Source organism: Schistocerca gregaria, chromosome 2 (genome assembly GCF_023897955.1).
Source record: "Schistocerca gregaria isolate iqSchGreg1 chromosome 2, iqSchGreg1.2, whole genome shotgun sequence".
NCBI classification, from domain to species: Eukaryota; Metazoa; Arthropoda; class Insecta; order Orthoptera; family Acrididae; genus Schistocerca; species Schistocerca gregaria.
The window spans coordinates 489,636,767-489,654,722 of NC_064921.1; the positions used below are offsets into that span (position 1 = coordinate 489,636,767).

Here is a 17,956-nt window from a genome sequence, read left to right on the forward strand (position 1 = left end):
AAATACTTATATTAGCTATTTATATCTAAATAAAGAATACTGTATACAACCCAAGGTAACTGAGCAAGGAGGAGCATGTGTTAAGACACTATGTTCGCATTCAGGAAAATAGCAATTCTGATCCATCTAGCCATTCAGATTTTGGCTTCCATAGTTTCCCTAAATTGAGTAATGCAAATGACAACATGATCATGGTTGCCACAAGTTTCCCCAAGTGAAATTCCCTGATATTTCCTTGATTTTCAGGCACGTTTTAGAATTTCCCCCGACAAATTTTGAGATCTCAAGGGTAAGTTATGATGTAATTTGACAATCTGTCTTTGTAGCTATGGTACAAGAAAGAATAGTGCAAATGAGGAAATATCTTAAAAAACTTGCATGAAGATGGAGTTTCCTGATGTGAGCAAAAATCTTAAATACTAATATCAACACCTTTTGTAATGAACTGCTTTAGATGGAGAAAGCATGCCAAATGGTATGTGTGTTTCATGAAGACCACTGATGTTATTTTATTTCAATAAAACAAAACACATTTAGTGACAAAAATGCACATTTCCTTGGAATTGCAAGACATATTTAAAATACCCTCACTGATTTCAGAAATAACCTCGGAAAAAAGTAGACCACTTGAAAGAAATGTATAAGGCGGGCAAAAATTGTGTAAACCAACACTGTAGGTGACCCGCAATAAAATGTTGGTTCTCCTATGTTCGTTATTGTCAGTTATTGCCCACTATGTTATATCCATTATTTTACAGGTATTGAGTGATTTTTCTTCTGATAAATATATGAGTACATAGCGTACAAACCACCAGTGACTGACACAATTTTCTTCTTCTTATCGTCCATACTCCCTAACACACAACCTGCTTTTGAAGTGCCAAAATGTACTAGTACATATAAAATGTTTATAAAACACCACCCTGTACAATGTACTTGCGGTGAGACAGCCACAATTCCTGAAATCCATCATCCATAGCCTCTGGCCTGCTGAGGAGCACTGCAGTCCTGAAGCCATGGATAAAACATGAAAATCCACTGCATTACACCACACAACAGACAGACTTGGCCTGCGGGCAGACTGGTGAGATTATATATGACGCGCAGGGTCTGTGCATTAGTGGGAACCGAATAGCTTCAGATCGGCAGGCCCAATCCATTACAGATACCTGCAGTAACAGCCTGTGCTTTTGGCTCATCGTGGAAATCCACTCATGTGGCCAGGAATTCATGAGCCACAGACAGCATGTTGATGAAATAAGGCCATGGTGATCAATCTATGCAACAGAAAACTTGTTCAAATACTTTGAGAATCAATAAGAATAAGAATAGTCCCCCATTTGGATCTCCGGGTGGGGATTACTCAAGAAGACGTCGTTATCAGGAAAAAGAAAACTGGCGTTCTACGGATCGGAGCGTGGAATGTCAGATCCCTTAATCAGGCAGCTAGGTTAGAAAATTTAAAAAGGGAAATGGATAGGCTAAAGTTAGATATAGTGGGAATTAGTGAAGTTCGGTGGCAGGAGGAACAAGACTTTTGGTCAGGTGAATACAGGTTTATAAATATAATAATGAATTAAAAAATAGGAGTGCAGGTAAGCTACTACAGACAGCATAGCGACTGCATTATTGTGGCCAAGATAGACACGAAGCCCATGCCTACTACAGTAGTACAAGTTTATATGTCAACTAGCTCTGCAGATGATGATGAAATTGATGAAACGTATGATGAGATAAAAGAAATTATTCAGGTAGTGAAGGGAGATGAAAATTTAATAGTCAGAGGTGACTGGAATTCGATAGTAGGAAAAGGGAGAGAAGGAAACATAGTAAGTGAATATGGACTGGGGTACCAAATGAAAGAGGAAGCTGTCTCGTAGAATTTTGCACAGAGTATGACTTAATCATAGCTAACACTTGGTTCAAGAATCATGAAAGAATGTTGTATACATGGAAGAATCCTGGAGACACTAGAAGGTATCAGATAGATTATATAATGGTAAGACAGAGATTTAGGAACCAGGTTTTAAATTGTAAGACATTTCCAGGGGCAGATGTGGACTCTGACCACAATCTATTGGTTATGACCTGTAGATTAAAACTGAAGAAACTGCAAAAATGTGTGACTTTAAGGAGATGGGACAATTGACAGGAATGGAGGGAAAGACATTCAGTAGAAGAAGAATGGGTAGCGCTGAGGGATGAAGTAGTGAAGGCAGCATAGGACCAAGTAGGTAAAAAGACGAGGGCTAGTAGAAATCCTTGGGTAACAGAAGAAATACTGAATTTATTTGATGAAAGGAGAAAATTTAAAACTGCAGTAAATGAAGCAGGCAAAAAGGAATACAAACATCTCAAAAATGAGAGTGACAGGAAGTGCAAAATGGCTAAGCAGCGATGGCAAGAGGACAAATGTAAGGATAGTGAGGCTTATCTCACTAGGGGCAAGATAGATACTGCCTACAGGAAAATTAAAGAGACCTTTGGAGAAAAGAGAGCAACTTGTATGAATATCAAGAGCTGAGATTGAAACCCAGTTCTAAGCAAAGAAGGGAAAGCAGAAAGGTGGAAGGAGTATATGGAGGTTCTATACAAGGGTGATGTACTTGAGGACAATATTATGGAAATGGAAGAGGATGTAGATGGAGATGAAATGGGAGATACGATACTGCGTGAAGAGTTTGACAGAGCACTGAAAGATTTGAGTCGAAACAAGGCCCCGGGAGTAGATAACATTCCATTAGAGCTACTGACGGCCTTGGGAGAGCCAGACCTGACAAAACTCTACCATATGGTGAGCAAGATGTATGAGACAGGCGAAATACCCTCAGACTTCAAGAAGAATATAATAATTCCAATCCCAAAGAAAGCAGGTGTAGACAGATGTGAAAATTACCGAACTATCAGTTTAATAAGTCACAGCTGAAAAATACTAACGCGTATTCTTTACAGACGAATGGAAAAACTGGTAGAAGCCAACCTCAGGGAAGATCAGTTTGGATTCCATAGAAATATTGTAACACGTGGGCAATACTGACCCTACGACTTATCTTAGAAGAAAGATTAAGCAAAGGCAAACCTGCATTCCTAGCATTTGTAGACTTGGAGAAAGCTTTTGACAATGCTGACTCGAATACTCTCTTTCAAACTCTGAATTTGGCAGGGGTAAAATTCAAGGAGCGAAAGGCAATTTACAATTTATACAGAAACCAATGGCAGTTATAAGAGTCGAAGTGCACGAAAGGGAAGCAGTGGTTGGGAAGTGAGTGATACAGGGTTGTAGCCTCTCCCTGATGTTATTCAATCTGTATATTGAGCAAGCAGTAAAGGAAACAAAAGAAAAATTCTGAGTAGGTATTAAAATACATGGAGAAGAAATAAAAACTTGAGGTCTGCCGATGATGCAATTCTGTCAGAGACAGCAAAGGAGTTGGGAGAGCAGTTGAACGGAATGAACTGTGTCTTGAAAGGAGGATGTAAGATGAACATCAACAAAAGCAAAAAGAGGATAATGGAATGTAGTCAAATTAAGTCGGGTGATGCTGAGGGAATTAGATTAGGAAATGAGACACTTAAAGTAGTAAAGGAGTTTAGCTATTTGGGGAGCAAAATAACTGATGATGGTCGAAGTAGAGAGAATATAAAATGTAGACTGGCAATGGCAAGGAAAGCGTTTCTGAAGAAGAGAAATTTGTTAACATCAAGTATAGAATTAAGTGTCAGGAAGTCGTTTTTTAAAGTATTTGTATGGAGTGTAGCCATGTATGGAAGTGAAACATGGATAATAAATAGTTTGGACAAGAAGAGAATAGAATCTTTCGAAACGTGGTGCTACAAAAGAATGCTGAAGATGAGATGAGTAGATCACATAACTAATAAGGAGGTATTGAATAGAATTGGGGAGAAGAGGAGTGTGTGGCACAAGTTGACAAGAAGAAGGGACCGAGTGGTAGGACATGTTCTGAGGCATCAGGGGATCACAAATTTAGCATTGGAGAGCAGCGTGGAGGGTAAAAATCATAGAGGGAGACCAAGAGATGAATACACTAAGCAGATTCAGAAGGATGTAGGTTGCAGTACGTACTGGGAGATGAAAAAGCTTGCACAGGATAGAGTAGCATGGAAAGCTGCATCAAACCAGCCTCAGGACTGAAGACCACAACCACAACAACAACAACAACAACAACGACAACAACAATCAGAATAGGTAGCAACTCACCGTAAAGATGATTGCTGAGCTGCATTCAGGCATGTAGTAAAGATAATCACACTTTCACAACTAAATTTCCAGCCAAAGCTTTCGTCAGAAAATGAGAGCACAGACACATTCACTCGATCACTCAGACACAACTCATGCACACATGACCTCCATCTCTGGTTGCTGCATCTATGGTCTCTGAGAATCAGATCCAAACAAACCACTTCTCACACTTCCTGTCTCTCATCGGCAGTTGCCAGGCTAGAAGCAGGAAGTGGTGGCAGCACTGACTGCAAGCTGAAGTAGTGGTAGGAAGGAGCTAAGCAGTAGAGTTGAGGGAGTAGGGAAGAGGCGAAGGTATTCAGCTGCACCCAGCCAGTGACACTGCATGACACCCTAGTAAACAAACCATTTCACCTACTGAGACGAAAACAAGATTTTTCCAGTGTTTTTTCTTTTTCAAATTTCCCTGACGTGTTTGAAATTCTCTGATATTTCCCGATTTCCAGAACCTGTGGCAGCCCTGACGATCCAACTCCTTCCCCATTCTTCCTCTATGCAAGGTTTTGCTCTGTCTCCACTTTGTCATCAAAAGGGCATTAAGCCTTTATGTTCTTTTCCTTCCTTACTGCTCAAAGCAAATTTTAATGAACTACATAAACACTTTTATGAACTCTGTATTTAACAAATAAGGTAAACTTCTTACATTCAGAATGAGAGCACTGAAATTAATTACTGATAACACACACTGTCATCAAAAACAAGTTTAATAATATACAAGACAGTACTATAACTCTAAACAAACAAAAAAGTTAATTTGAAAGAAGTTTATATGAAAATCCATGTTAAAATAAAAATTGATAATGAAATGTATGTGGTTAATTCTTTGGTTTTGTACCTGTAAAGTAGTCAACTGTTTTAGAAAAATCAATATTTTTTTAACTCCTTCATTTCTATTGTCACATCAGATAATCATTCCTGACTTACTATAGAAAGCAAATTGATTTTTCATTATTATTTTTAGCTTAAAAATATTCAGTTTTTGTATCAGACACAGGAACTGTTAGGCATATCAGGACTGCTATGCATATGTCAGTGTTATTGAACATCAGTGAGCCATGTTTTACTACAAATTGCTATGCAAAGTCTTATACACCAGACAGTTCTTACATTCAACATTAGGTGTTTAGAAATAGAGAAGAAACAAATACAAAATGTCATTTTCAAAATCATCATCACAGGTGACAGACATGAACAAATGTAATATTGCTCAGTATGTGTATACTAATTTGATTGATTTCTTGAAACAGCCTGTGAAGCAGAAAACAAATTGTTTTAATCACTGCGAAAAAAAGTATCACTTTTTTATCACAGTTTGTGGTGAAGCACATCTATACAGTTTTTGTTTATATGTCAGGTAAATTACGCTCAATGTTCCATTTGTATAGAGGCTCAAAGGTTCACTGAATGTTTTGTAGGAAATGCTTGACAGGGCTGTATTATAAATTTGTATCTATTCCAAGTGGTTTTGGTCCTTTATCATCATCCAGGAAGAAATAAAAACAATAAAACTTACACGTGTTATACATCATGCAACATGAAAATACCATCCTTATTACAACCATAATTATTATGCACAATAGAATAACAAAGCTTTGCAATGAGATGATGTTCCTATTCAATGGCAAAGGACAAACTGCTGTTAACTGTTGCCCAAAACCAATACTTCATCGAGCGTTTTGACAAATGATCCTTTGATGCTAGCCATTCTGAACAAATGGACTGATAATGTATGCCACGAGGAGGTTCTCTGCGAAATCTGTGAGGAAAGGAATATATGGAAAACACTGACAAGAAGAAGGGACAGGGTGGTAGCGCACCTCTTGAGACATCACAGAATAACTTCCATGGTACTGGAGGGAGCTGCAGAGGGTAAAAGCTGAAGAGGAAGACAGAGATTGGAATACATCCAGCAGATAACTGAGGACGTAGGTTGGAAGTACTACTCTGATAGGAAGCGGTTGGCAAGGGAAAATTCTGAAAGTGCTGTTCCTCAGAGATCATATGCACCTGCAATGCCCATACTCTCGGACTGTAAGGCCTTAGATTGTTATCATCAATTTTTTCCTAGTACTCTGCACTGATTTATTAGAAGCTAATGAATCTATAGACCTAATGACATTCTTCATCACTCGTGAATTATATAGAGGCTTAACAACTTCAGTGCAATTCTCTTTAAAACTGAGTTATACCTCCTAGACCAACACATTGAATTTTAGTGACCTTATTCTTACCTTCATTACTGGAACAGTGTTTAAATCCTGGTACCATAGCATACTGTAAAATTGTTCTTAACTGTTTCAAAAAACTGGGCTGTCTCTTGATTACTCTCTGCAGTGACCTTCAAAGGCTACATTTAAATTGTGACTTTTACAATGGACAAAATTATGCACAAGCCTCTTATTTCTTTATTCTGTTTTATACATCACTGATGATGGATGTTCCAAGATAGCTTTGGTCATGGAATTCGTTCAGATCTAGCCCCTTTCATTCTAAACATTTAATGAGCTGATGTTTGAGGCCTAATGCAGACTGATGTTTGACTTTACATGCCTTGGAAGGATTTCCTGGATCATCTTTGATTTTAATATAGCAAATTACTTCACTTAACTAGTATCACGTTATATTTCGATGGCTAGTGAGCAAATTTATATTTTCTTATGTACTTGACACTGATCAATTTGTTTACAGATGAAGTGAACCATTATTACATCTTATAACAAATTTAAAAAAAAAATGTTTTAGCTAATCTACAGATCATTACTCATAAAAGTTTCATTACTTACTCTCCATGATTATATTACATTACATGTATCCAAAATTCATAATTGTGTCATTCATTATTAAACAGATTTTTTTATGTTTGATTGTCACTTTTTTACAAGCAAGTAAGCATGAGTAAGGGGTTGGTTTTCTCAGCAGAAGCATGTGTTGTTTTCTCCCTTAGCAAACTCTTATTACCATTTTAAATTTGTCGTGTTTTGCAGCTCAATTGTTAAGTGAGTTTATATACTTCCATTTCCACTTTGCTTGGTAATGTTTACTCTATACCTTGGCAAATGAGATGAAAAACCAATGATCATGACACTACAGCATATTATAACTATCGGTTCTCTCTATAAGATGGCACCTGCATCATTTTCTGAGAATTTAAATTGTTTAGTTTTCAGTTATATCAAAGAATTATAGTATTATGTATGAAAGCTGCAACTATGGTATCTTTATGGCTTATACTGTTGGAAAGGAAAACATGCATGTTGTTTCAAAAGACTAATCAGATTTTACAACACTACCTTTTCTAAATGAATGAAGACAGAATTTTAACTTATATACAGGACTAAAATGACATCACTTTCAAAAGAACCATCCAATTTTACAAGAGTACATCTTTCACGTGCACAACTGTGTCTGAATTCCAACTCATGCAAAGATAAACTTTCGATTTCAATGGGCAAGTTAAAATCTACTCCAAGTTTCTATCTTCATTCATACAGAAGATGTAGTCTCCTGAAATATGATGTATCATTTTGAAACACCCTGCTTATGAAATATGATGCATATGCTTGAACCATCTCAGATTTTGGATTTTTATATGAATAGTTAGGTCATCACAATATCATAAATGAATTACCCACAACTAATATTTTATTTTTCTTGTGGAAGAAGTGTCAGTAGACATATTATAGCCAGAAGAACCTTCTTTGATGAAACAAGGCAATCTGATGACATTTGATTAAATAAGAATGTGTGATGGATTCTATTCTCATACGGAGAAAGTATCAATAAAAACTTATTCCTATACTTAATAGGAAACATCCATTCTTTAAGTATATTTCACAACCAAAATGGAGGGTGGGGAATAGGAAAAGGGACAGGTCTAACACATAAGAGATTAAGTGATCAAACTGCCAATTTGATATATCATAGTTATGTTCATTGATCTTTTTTAAAAATCAACCAACAATTATTCCTTTATGACCACTAACAAAGCCATTTGAAAATCATAATGGTTATTTAGCTGGATGATTTTTCAGTGCAGTGTGTTTGATTATATAGCTAGTTTAAACAATCTTTTGATCTACTACATTTTGAACAGAAGTAAAACTAAAAATGAGAATATTATTCTATCTAGGAACAAAATCTGGCAATCACATTTGAACTCAACAGAATGTTCTATTAAAAATGAAAATGAAAATAACAGCATTTGTCATTTTAGCAAACTTTGTGCAAGATGCAGCCTTAAATTTTCACTTTGGCATCACAAGGATTCATAACAAGGAATTACACGTCAATTAAGCATTATACAATGAAGATCAACAGGTACGTAGCACAAATAACAAAGTTCACATGATGGAAAGTATAAAATCTGTATTGACAATATAGCACTCATGTAGATAATTTACTCATTCACATCAACATTCAGTTTCTACTGCTACTTCATTTTGCAAATATGTATATAAATATATCACAATAACACACAGTGACTTAGCACATCGTTACAGGAAAACAATAATAGATATCTGCAAGTTTTCAAGCAAACAATTTTCAGCTGTCACTAGCACAAAAATAACACTGAATCACCATGTAAAAATCAATAACAGGCAAAATAACACAAAACTAACAAAACTTCTATTTTTATAGTACATTTAGTGTAACAAACGACTTCAATCATCTTTATCTTCATCACATTTAATGCCTTCACTGCATGGAACACCAAAAAAGTTTTTTTCCACCACATAATGATTACATTGCCTTACAGTTTCTAATTTGCCAAGTATTCTGTCATAAATCATCTGTTTTTCTTCATCCTGTGTGTACTCAGCTGGTACATCAAAGAAATTTTCATTCACCACATACCTGACGCACTGCAAGATAACATTCCTTTCATGGCGAATTTCACTGTTAAGGAGCTGAAAAATGAGACATTATATTTTCTTAGAAAACTAGGACAATAAGGTGTAGTGCTTTTTACTTGCTTTTAGTAAATGATCTAACTAGGGGACTACAACTACTCGACATCACCAATTTAGACCAAAGTTAAGGTGGATTCAAAAATGAATGAGACAGAAGTGGAAGCTCCAGATGGGTAACTCTTTTGAAAAAAAAAAAAAAAAAATGCATTTTTGGTGCAGGTTGGCAAGGCATGACCCATTAATGTTAGCATTGTTTCCATGCAGCAGTTGGTGTAGAGGAAACAATACAGAAGGGTAATCTAGGGTCAGGGGTCAAGTCCTATGAAAAGGAAACCCAAAGAAAACTTTTTGATTCCAAATAAATTTCCAAGAAGTGACTGTAAGATGCACGAGAGAACTTTGCACATAAAATACGTTAATTTTGTTATTCTAAAGTTGATGATTTTCACGTGGCACAATGATATTCACCGTAAAAACATAGGAAGCACTTTTGTACACATTATGAAGGGCACACTTTTATCCCACAGTTTGGCAGTAAACCACGTACAAGACAAACTTTTGGCAAATGTTGGCGATCATAGCTGGTGATGTACAATGTAATTTATTTTGATGCAGTCTCCTCCAAGGTCAAAATGAAACTAATGAAATACGATGTCCTGAACCTTTTAATTGCACTCCCTTCTTTAAATGCTATTTACACCTTACTTACAGGTGATGTAATAGCAATCCCTTTTTGGAAATCTATTTGCAATCCCAAATTTTCCTTTGCCTCTGTTTTTCATGATTGTTATGAAAGTATTAATAAATACAATATATTGAGCATTATTTCAATTTATTTCCATTGTAACTAACATAAAAATTGAAGATAAAAAATAATTTTCACTCGGGTACTCAATCCCATGCCCTTCAGATTACTGATCTGTAATCTTTCCACTGCACCAACCACTGCCTATAAACTGCCTTAACATAACTGGCTCCTCCCTTGCTCGAACCATGCCAAAAATGATATATTTTTCAGACCCCTTGGAGATCTAGGGCACACACTTCTGTCACTTTCATTTGGACGAAATTAATGACGACGGGTAGGTGAAGTTCTCTTGCAAGTTAAAAAAAAGTTTGCAAAATAGTACAACAATCTATCAATATAGAAAAAAAGAAATCACTAGGAATACTCTACTAGTGTGAGGACTGAGCCATTCTTCAAGCAACATGATAAGATTTGGATGTAGGAAAATGTTGATCATGATGTGCAGTGTTTGTGAAGTAACTCAGGAGACCAGAGAGTTCACACAGCAGTGTGCGTAATGCCTCATGCCTCTGTCTACATGTATCATCTGAGCTGTTCCTTGCACCAATTATTATCAAAGTGCTCAGTATATCTTGTGAAGGTTTTGTGTAACATTAAAGGTTTTCAAAGTTTAATATCAGCATTTGATAGGAAAATGTCTTCTAATGCAATATCTGTAGATTAGCTACAGGTACTGCCGAAACAGCTACTCACTTGCAAATTAAATAGAATAAGCTGCAATGTTGGAAACACAGTTGCTTCTGTTACACATCAGTGGATTTAACCATTTAAGTTGAACAACTGTTAAAAGTTCAGGGATTGTCAATAATGAGAATCACCTGTCTTTGATAGATGTCAACAACGAAATACATAATAAGCACAAAAAGGAAATGTATTATTTTGAACTGCTGGGTATGATAATAGTAAACTTCTAAACAAAATGTTCAAATGTGTGTGAATTCTTAAGGGACAAAACTGCTTAGGTAACCGGTCCATAGACTTACACACTACTTAAACTAACTTATACTAAGAACACAAACACCATGCCCGAGGGAGGACTCGTATCTCCAGCAAGAGGGACTTCTCAACAAATTCAAGGATACTCAGACATAAAACTCTTCTCATACATTACACTAACAAAATTAGGAGGTGATGAAACTAAAAATGTTTGAAAGGGACATTTTAAGAACAATTAGTTAGAGGAATTCAGAGCAGAATAAAGAAAACCAACAAAAACAAAATTCCTATGATTCATATGAAGAGACAGACATCACATCCTCAATTAAAGCCAGGAGTCTCCACTGGATCAGGTATGTACTTTAAGCTCCAGCATAAAGGGAAAAAATCCACCAAGTGTGTACAGAGCACTTTTGAGAACAAAATCCTCTTGGCAGACCTTTGACAACATCAGAGAAGATATGAAAGTCATACATATGAGGAACTGGGAAATTAAATGCCAAGATAGAACACCTAGCATAGCACTGTGAAATCAGCAGTGAACCGTGTTTCTATTATGTTATTATCATTACTTTATGATTTGAAATATTCCCGGTGTAAGAAGATTTTGAATCTTTCTAGGGTATTCAACTAGGTAATGTAATCAAGAAGGTGTGATACTTCGACAAATTGATTTCAGGCACTCCCCCCCACCCCCTCCCACCCATCCATCCTTGAGGTGGATGGGCGGGATGGTTGATACCTCTCAAGCTCTTGCGGCCTTTCTTCTTATATTTATTTTGTTTTGACACTGTTTATTTGTGGTTTGGGTGGGCTCATTTTCCTAATATTGTCTTGGACTTTATTGCCCCCCCCCCCCCCCCCAACCTCCTCTGCCTGGCCATCTGCGGAGATGGGCCTCGTGCAGTGGTGGAGAAAGCAGTGATGATACATTCTCATCCTCCACAGCTGCCATGACAGAAGTAAATTTCCACACAGACTGCCACTGTGTTTTGACCATACTCAAGCTTGAGGTGCATGCCTCACTTAAATGCTCTACCACATTGGACTTCTTCAGTTGTTTGTTTTGTGTACAGAATTTATGGTCAGTGTATCTCTTCTATACCATCCAGGTAGTCTGGCCTGCCTACATGCATTTTACCACACTGGCAAATTATGAGATAGATTCCCAGTTTACAGAGACCTGCGTCATCCCTGACCGACCTCAACAAGGCTTTCATCATGGCTGGTGGGTGGAATCTGCACTGTGTTATGTTTCTGCCGGAAAACTTCTGACTTTTACAGATGTGTTCCCACAGCCTACCAAAGATGAAGAGAAACCTATTGTGGCAGCAATTATCCTGTATGTTGGGAATATACAGGATAATTGCAGTCACAGTAGTGGTAATAGAAAACCAAGGCAATTAGCGCAAAGTGTTCTGGACCGAACCAGTACGTGACAAAGGGGCACCCACCACTGTTTCTTGTACACTCACAACGAAGTCTCATCTTTTTGCATGTGTTTCTGATTTAGTGTATCCAGCATCAATATCAGTCATCAATCTTTTAAGTTCAAACACTGAGTCTTGAAGAATATGCTCAGTCATAATTGAGGAAGCATCACACACACACACACACACACACACACACACACACACACAAAATGAGCTCACCTACTGGATGTCTGGAGAGGGCAAGTGGCCCTTCAACTACAGGAGTGCAGGTAGGGGTGAATCCATTTTGTGAAGTGCTGAAAATACACTTTTCATGCTGATGATGTTTTATGACAGAGGTGTCACGTGGGAATAGAAGAAGGGTTTTGTGATAGCACATTTTATAGACTTTTGTGTTCAATTCTGACATGATACAGTTACAAGAACTACATACATTGCTCACATATACCCCATACACCACAAACTATAGATCTTAAAGAGTGGCAGTAGTGATAGAGGGCATGAAACGGAACTGTAGCACCTGAGCTTTCTTTCAAATTTACGTTTTACACAGTGCACAGAAATTAACTGAGCTGACTTTTAATAAGTTGTAATGTCAATTAGGGAAGTAAACCCATTTTTTTGACATCCATTTCTCATTAAGCCCAAAATAATGCTTTAATGGTGGTGAGCTTTCGAAGTGTGGCTCATAAGAAAAACATTAAACAAAAACAGCAGTGGTGACAAAAATTGTCATTAAACAGATGTTTGCATTTATGCTTATTGTTTAACCACATAACTGCTGTGATGTTTTTGGTTTAATTCAACATGTTCATTTATTTATGTTTTTTCTGAGTCAGCACAAAGGATGATATCTTAAAAAAATGCATGTTTTGAACATATAATTTCTGGTCGCAGCATGTTGAAAAACAGCCCAGTTACCTTGTACCCGATTTTTTAAGAACTGTAAACACTGTATTGTATATAGCATTTCCTTCACTTAGACAGATTTTATACAGAGTATTGGACAGGATTGTGATTTTTAATCATATATGCCAATTATGTGTGTTTTTGCTTGTGTTTGGGTGGCTTTTACATTTTTCCAATGTACATTTTCCTCCATTTTGCGTTTTTTTAAGTCTGGACTGCACGAAAAAGTAAAACAGGTGTTTCATTGTATTCAGCACGAAACATTTTTTTTTCCTTTTTTTCCAATTCTTCATTCTACTTCTGTTCACAAACTGCACAGCAACCATTACGAGTTTTTGTGCATATAGATTCCCACAAGTATATTTGCTCTATTATTATTTCGACTCTATAAAAGAGAGTATGCTCAAATGCTTATTGTCATATCGTCACACTGAAGGTTTAAAGCTCTGTTCGCCATAGTCATTAACATACACTGCTTTGTGTTGACGATGATATGGAACAGAACACTGAAACTTCACCATGTTTCCATTAGCACAACAAGCAACTGAAGATGCTCTTGTTTGCAGAGTGAAACAATTTAAAAAAACTTCTGCACACCAATTGAAGTGCATGGCAGAAATCAAAATATACATCATGAAATAATGTGACCTTTGATGATGTATCTATGCATTAACTTTTTCTATTCATCAGTGTCATCATTTTACTTTATTTTTCACTTCCATCTCTTTGTCTGGATTTTCCTAACTTTCCTGTCCTTGGACACTTTCTCTTCACTATTTTCTGTTACAACTGGTATTCCTTTCCAATTTCTTCTGGTGTCCTTCCATGTTTTTGCTCTTGCTATTTCTTCTGAGACCTGTAACTTCCTGTATTTTCAAATTGTTTCTTTTGCGAACATTTTGTTTTTCATGTACCTCTTGTTCTATCTGTGATTGGGTTCGACAGATGTATCAAAGTTAATTCTCATCACTGATTTCCATCTGTTTGCCCTTTCTTTTATCAAATCACTTCGTTTTCTGCCTATTTTTGCTGCTAGGTAACTAGAAATACCTTTTTTTTAATTTTTTGTGTACTGTTTGATGCTCATTTTCTGTGCTCTCTTTCTCTTTTCATTGTTTTGTTATATTTTTATATCTTTATTTTTCACATTATAGATTACATTTCTGGATACCCTATACAAATATAGAGAAGAGCTTCATTTGTTCACATTAGTATGTACTGGCCCAGTCTCTTATAGCCAACATGAGAAAATTCATCATTATTGCCATGGAGTTGTTGCACTGACCTCATTTTCAGCCTCTACAGAAAGAATTTCAATGAGAGGCTCATTTTTTCAAGTTACTGGTTAGAGAATATTAAGCCATCACTTCATTCCTAAGATAAAAGTAATGAATATCATATTGTGGAGGCATGCCATGCCATGCCATGTGCTGTGAGCTTCAAAACACATCTTTCCCCAGGGAGAAACATTGAAACCTTTTTCTATGACTGCAAAGGCATCATTCCCACAAAAATCCTTCACAAATTGTCGACTTAGGATGCTGCAAACTATTTCCGGCTATTGTGGAAACTGAGTGTGGCTTACAAGAACAATAGGGACTGTTAATACCACCACCACCACCACCACCATCTTTATCTTTATTTTTCACATCATAGATTACATTTCTGGATACAGTCAGGTCTATTTCAAGTTATATCCATCTACTGCAGGAGTACAACTGGTGACTTAAACAGTTTTACAATACTTTGTGCAAGATATGGATGATTCCAAACAGCACTATATCTTGTATTTCACTGTGTTTACACATCCTAAGATTCTAGACAGAGCATCTTCAGGTTTTGTTATATAGATCCCATGGCAGCCGTGACAGTGGTGATGACATTAGTTCCTTCACTCTACATTTGACTGTCCCTGATGCTCAGTTCCTTCTGCACCACTTGATCGTTAATATTCTCTTCATACAGTGCTGATAAATCAATTAGGAGGCATACTCTTGGGTGTTGCTGATGTTCAACAATGAATCAATTAGGAGGCATGCTCTTGGGTGTGGCTGATGTTCAACAATGTCAGGCTAGTTAGCTGCAACTATTAAGTCAAAATGGGTGTATTGGTCATACAGGATAGTGCTACATCCAGCTGTTGTGACTGCTTTTGCTGTGTGCTTGTACCATTTTTTTTGAAAAGATCTAATGTTGCTAGAGCTCCTCATATTTGCCAGTGAAGGTATATGCACACTTCATTCTGTATCTCGAGGAATTCATGTTTCATAAATATAGGACAGCCTAACAGTATGTGGTTTTTGCCTTGGAGAGTACCCCATAAAGTTGACTACCATCATCTTGAGCCGTTTTGTTATAACTTTTCTTGTAGTTCTTTATCCTTGAGGCCTTGATCTAGGGCGGTTACCATTAGAGCTTATGATTTCGCCCTCAGTCTGTGTATTCTAAGCCATAGGTGCATCATATCTGTGTCAATATTGAAGTTGCCCAGGTGGTTTGGGTGCTGACCATTAAGTGATTTCCATCTACAGGCTCGTTTTAGCTTATTTTGAGTTTCCATTTTGATGTTTCTTTAATAAGTGAATCTAATTAATAATTCTGCATTTTTCTCTGGTACTCAGCAGGGTGACACCATTCAGATGGTTTGATATTTTGGCAAGCCATCTTCAGGCTTTCCTGTTGATTGATTGTCATATTAGCAAACACCCAACAGTGATGCTAAGCCCCTTTGTGGGAAAATGCCAGTACCACATACAAAATTTGATGCATTTCATCCAGCAGGATCATAACTTCCAACTGGACCAAGATGACCTTGTGGTGTGCTTCAATGTGGCGTCTCTCTTCACAATGATACCTTTTAAGAGACTTCCTGAACCTCGTAGGAGCAGTTGGCAACACCAATTGTGGATTACATTAGCACTTTCTCTCTCATGTCTCCACAATAGCCTAAAATATTCCCTTAACTCCACCACCACCTGAGATGTGAACCATTTGTCTTTTGTACCACTTATAACTCCCCCCCCCCCCCCCCTCGAACCATGAACCTTGCTGTTGGTCGGGGGTGGGGGCTTGCGTGCGTCAGCGATACAGATAGCCATATCATAGATGAAACCGGAACAGAGAGGTATCTATTGAGAGGCTAGACAAACATGTGTGTTTCCTGAAGAGGAGCAGCAGCCTTTTCAGTAGTTACAGGGACAACAGTCTGGATGATTGACTGATCTGGCCTTGTAACTTCAGCCAAAACAGCCTTGCTGTGCTGGTACTGTGAACAGCTGAAAGATAGGGGACACTACAGCCGTAATTTTTCCCAAGGGCATGCAGCTCTACTGTATGGTTTAAGGATGATGGCATCCTCTTGCATAAAACATTCCCGAGTTAAAATAGTCCCCATTCGGATTTCCGGGAGGGGACTACTCACTAGGATGTTATTACCAGGAGTAACAAAACTGGCGCTCTATGGATCAGAGCATGGAATGTCAGATTCCTTAATCGGGCAGGTAGATTAGAAAATTTAAAAAAGGATTTGAATAGGTTAAAGTTAGATAAAGTGGAAATTAGTGAAGTTTTGGTGTCAGGAGGAACAGGACTTCTGGTCAGTTGAATACAGGGTTATAAACACAAAATCAAATAGGGGCAACACATAAATAGGTTTAATAAGGAGTAAAAAAAATAGCAGTGCAGATAAGTGACTACGAACACGTAACTAATGGGGAGGTACTGAAGAGAATTGGGGAGAAGAGAAATTTGTGGTACAACCTGATTACAAGAAGGGATCAGCTGATAGGACACTTCTGAGGCATCCAGAAATCACCAATTTAGTACTGGAGGGAAGTGAGTGAGTGAGTGAGTGTGTGTGTGTGTGTGTGTGTGTGTGTGTGTGCGTGTGTGTGTGTGTGTGTGTGTTTGTGTGTGTGTGTGTATGTGTGTGTGTGTGTAGGGGGGGTAAAGATAATCATGGGAACCAAGTGATTAGAGCAGACTCAGAGGGATGGAGGTTGCAGTAATTACTCAGAGATGAAGAGGCCTGCACTGAATAGAGTAGTACGGAGAGCTGAATCAAACCAGTCCTTGGACTGAAAACCACAACAACAGCAACAACAACGTAACTCATTCAGTCACATCAAATTTCAGTAGGGAGAAAGCGGGATGGAGTGAAGCCAGACATCGAGTAAGAACTTAGAAACGAGGCAAATCTATGAAGAAATGTAAAAATCTGGGAACTTTTAGCATTGATCCTATGAATTCATCACAGGGGCTATGAATTTATAGTACACCATAAATTCATAGACCCTGTGATGAACCCATAAGATCAATGCTAAAAGTTCCCCGATTTTACATTTCTTCCTAGATTCGCCTCGATTCTGCGAAAAATGTAAAATTGGAGAACGTAAAATCAAAGTTCTACTATAGTGGATGGCAAGAACCAGACACATACTTTAGAACATGTTCCAATTTTTGTAGTTCTCAAGTATCAATGCTGGGAAAAAAACTTAAAATGCCTGCAAGATGAAGCAGGGACCAATGTAACTGTCACTATATTACAGGCTCTGTGACAGCATAATGCGTGTTAACAATGCAGCCTGTCATAAGCACACTTTCCTCACTAACGGGACAGAAAGACAAAGTGGTGACATTGAATTTGGGTACATGTGGCAAATCACTGAACAAACACTTTGAAAGAATGGCAAGCCTCCAC

At 37.5% G+C, this 17,956-nt stretch overlaps 1 protein-coding gene across 1 annotated transcript in view; it reads right to left on the bottom strand.

Moving 5' to 3' along the window:
• Positions 1 to 8,170: 8,170 nt before the first annotated feature.
• The window catches only part of LOC126327695 (nuclear fragile X mental retardation-interacting protein 1), a 138,483-nt gene continuing 128,697 nt past the window's right edge, over positions 8,171 to 17,956 (bottom strand). Inside the window, exon 7 of the mRNA XM_049995907.1 lies at positions 8,171 to 9,168. Within this exon, the coding sequence (XP_049851864.1) occupies positions 8,923 to 9,168 (246 nt within the window). The 3' untranslated portion in view covers positions 8,171 to 8,922. The remainder of the gene's footprint in view (positions 9,169 to 17,956) is intronic.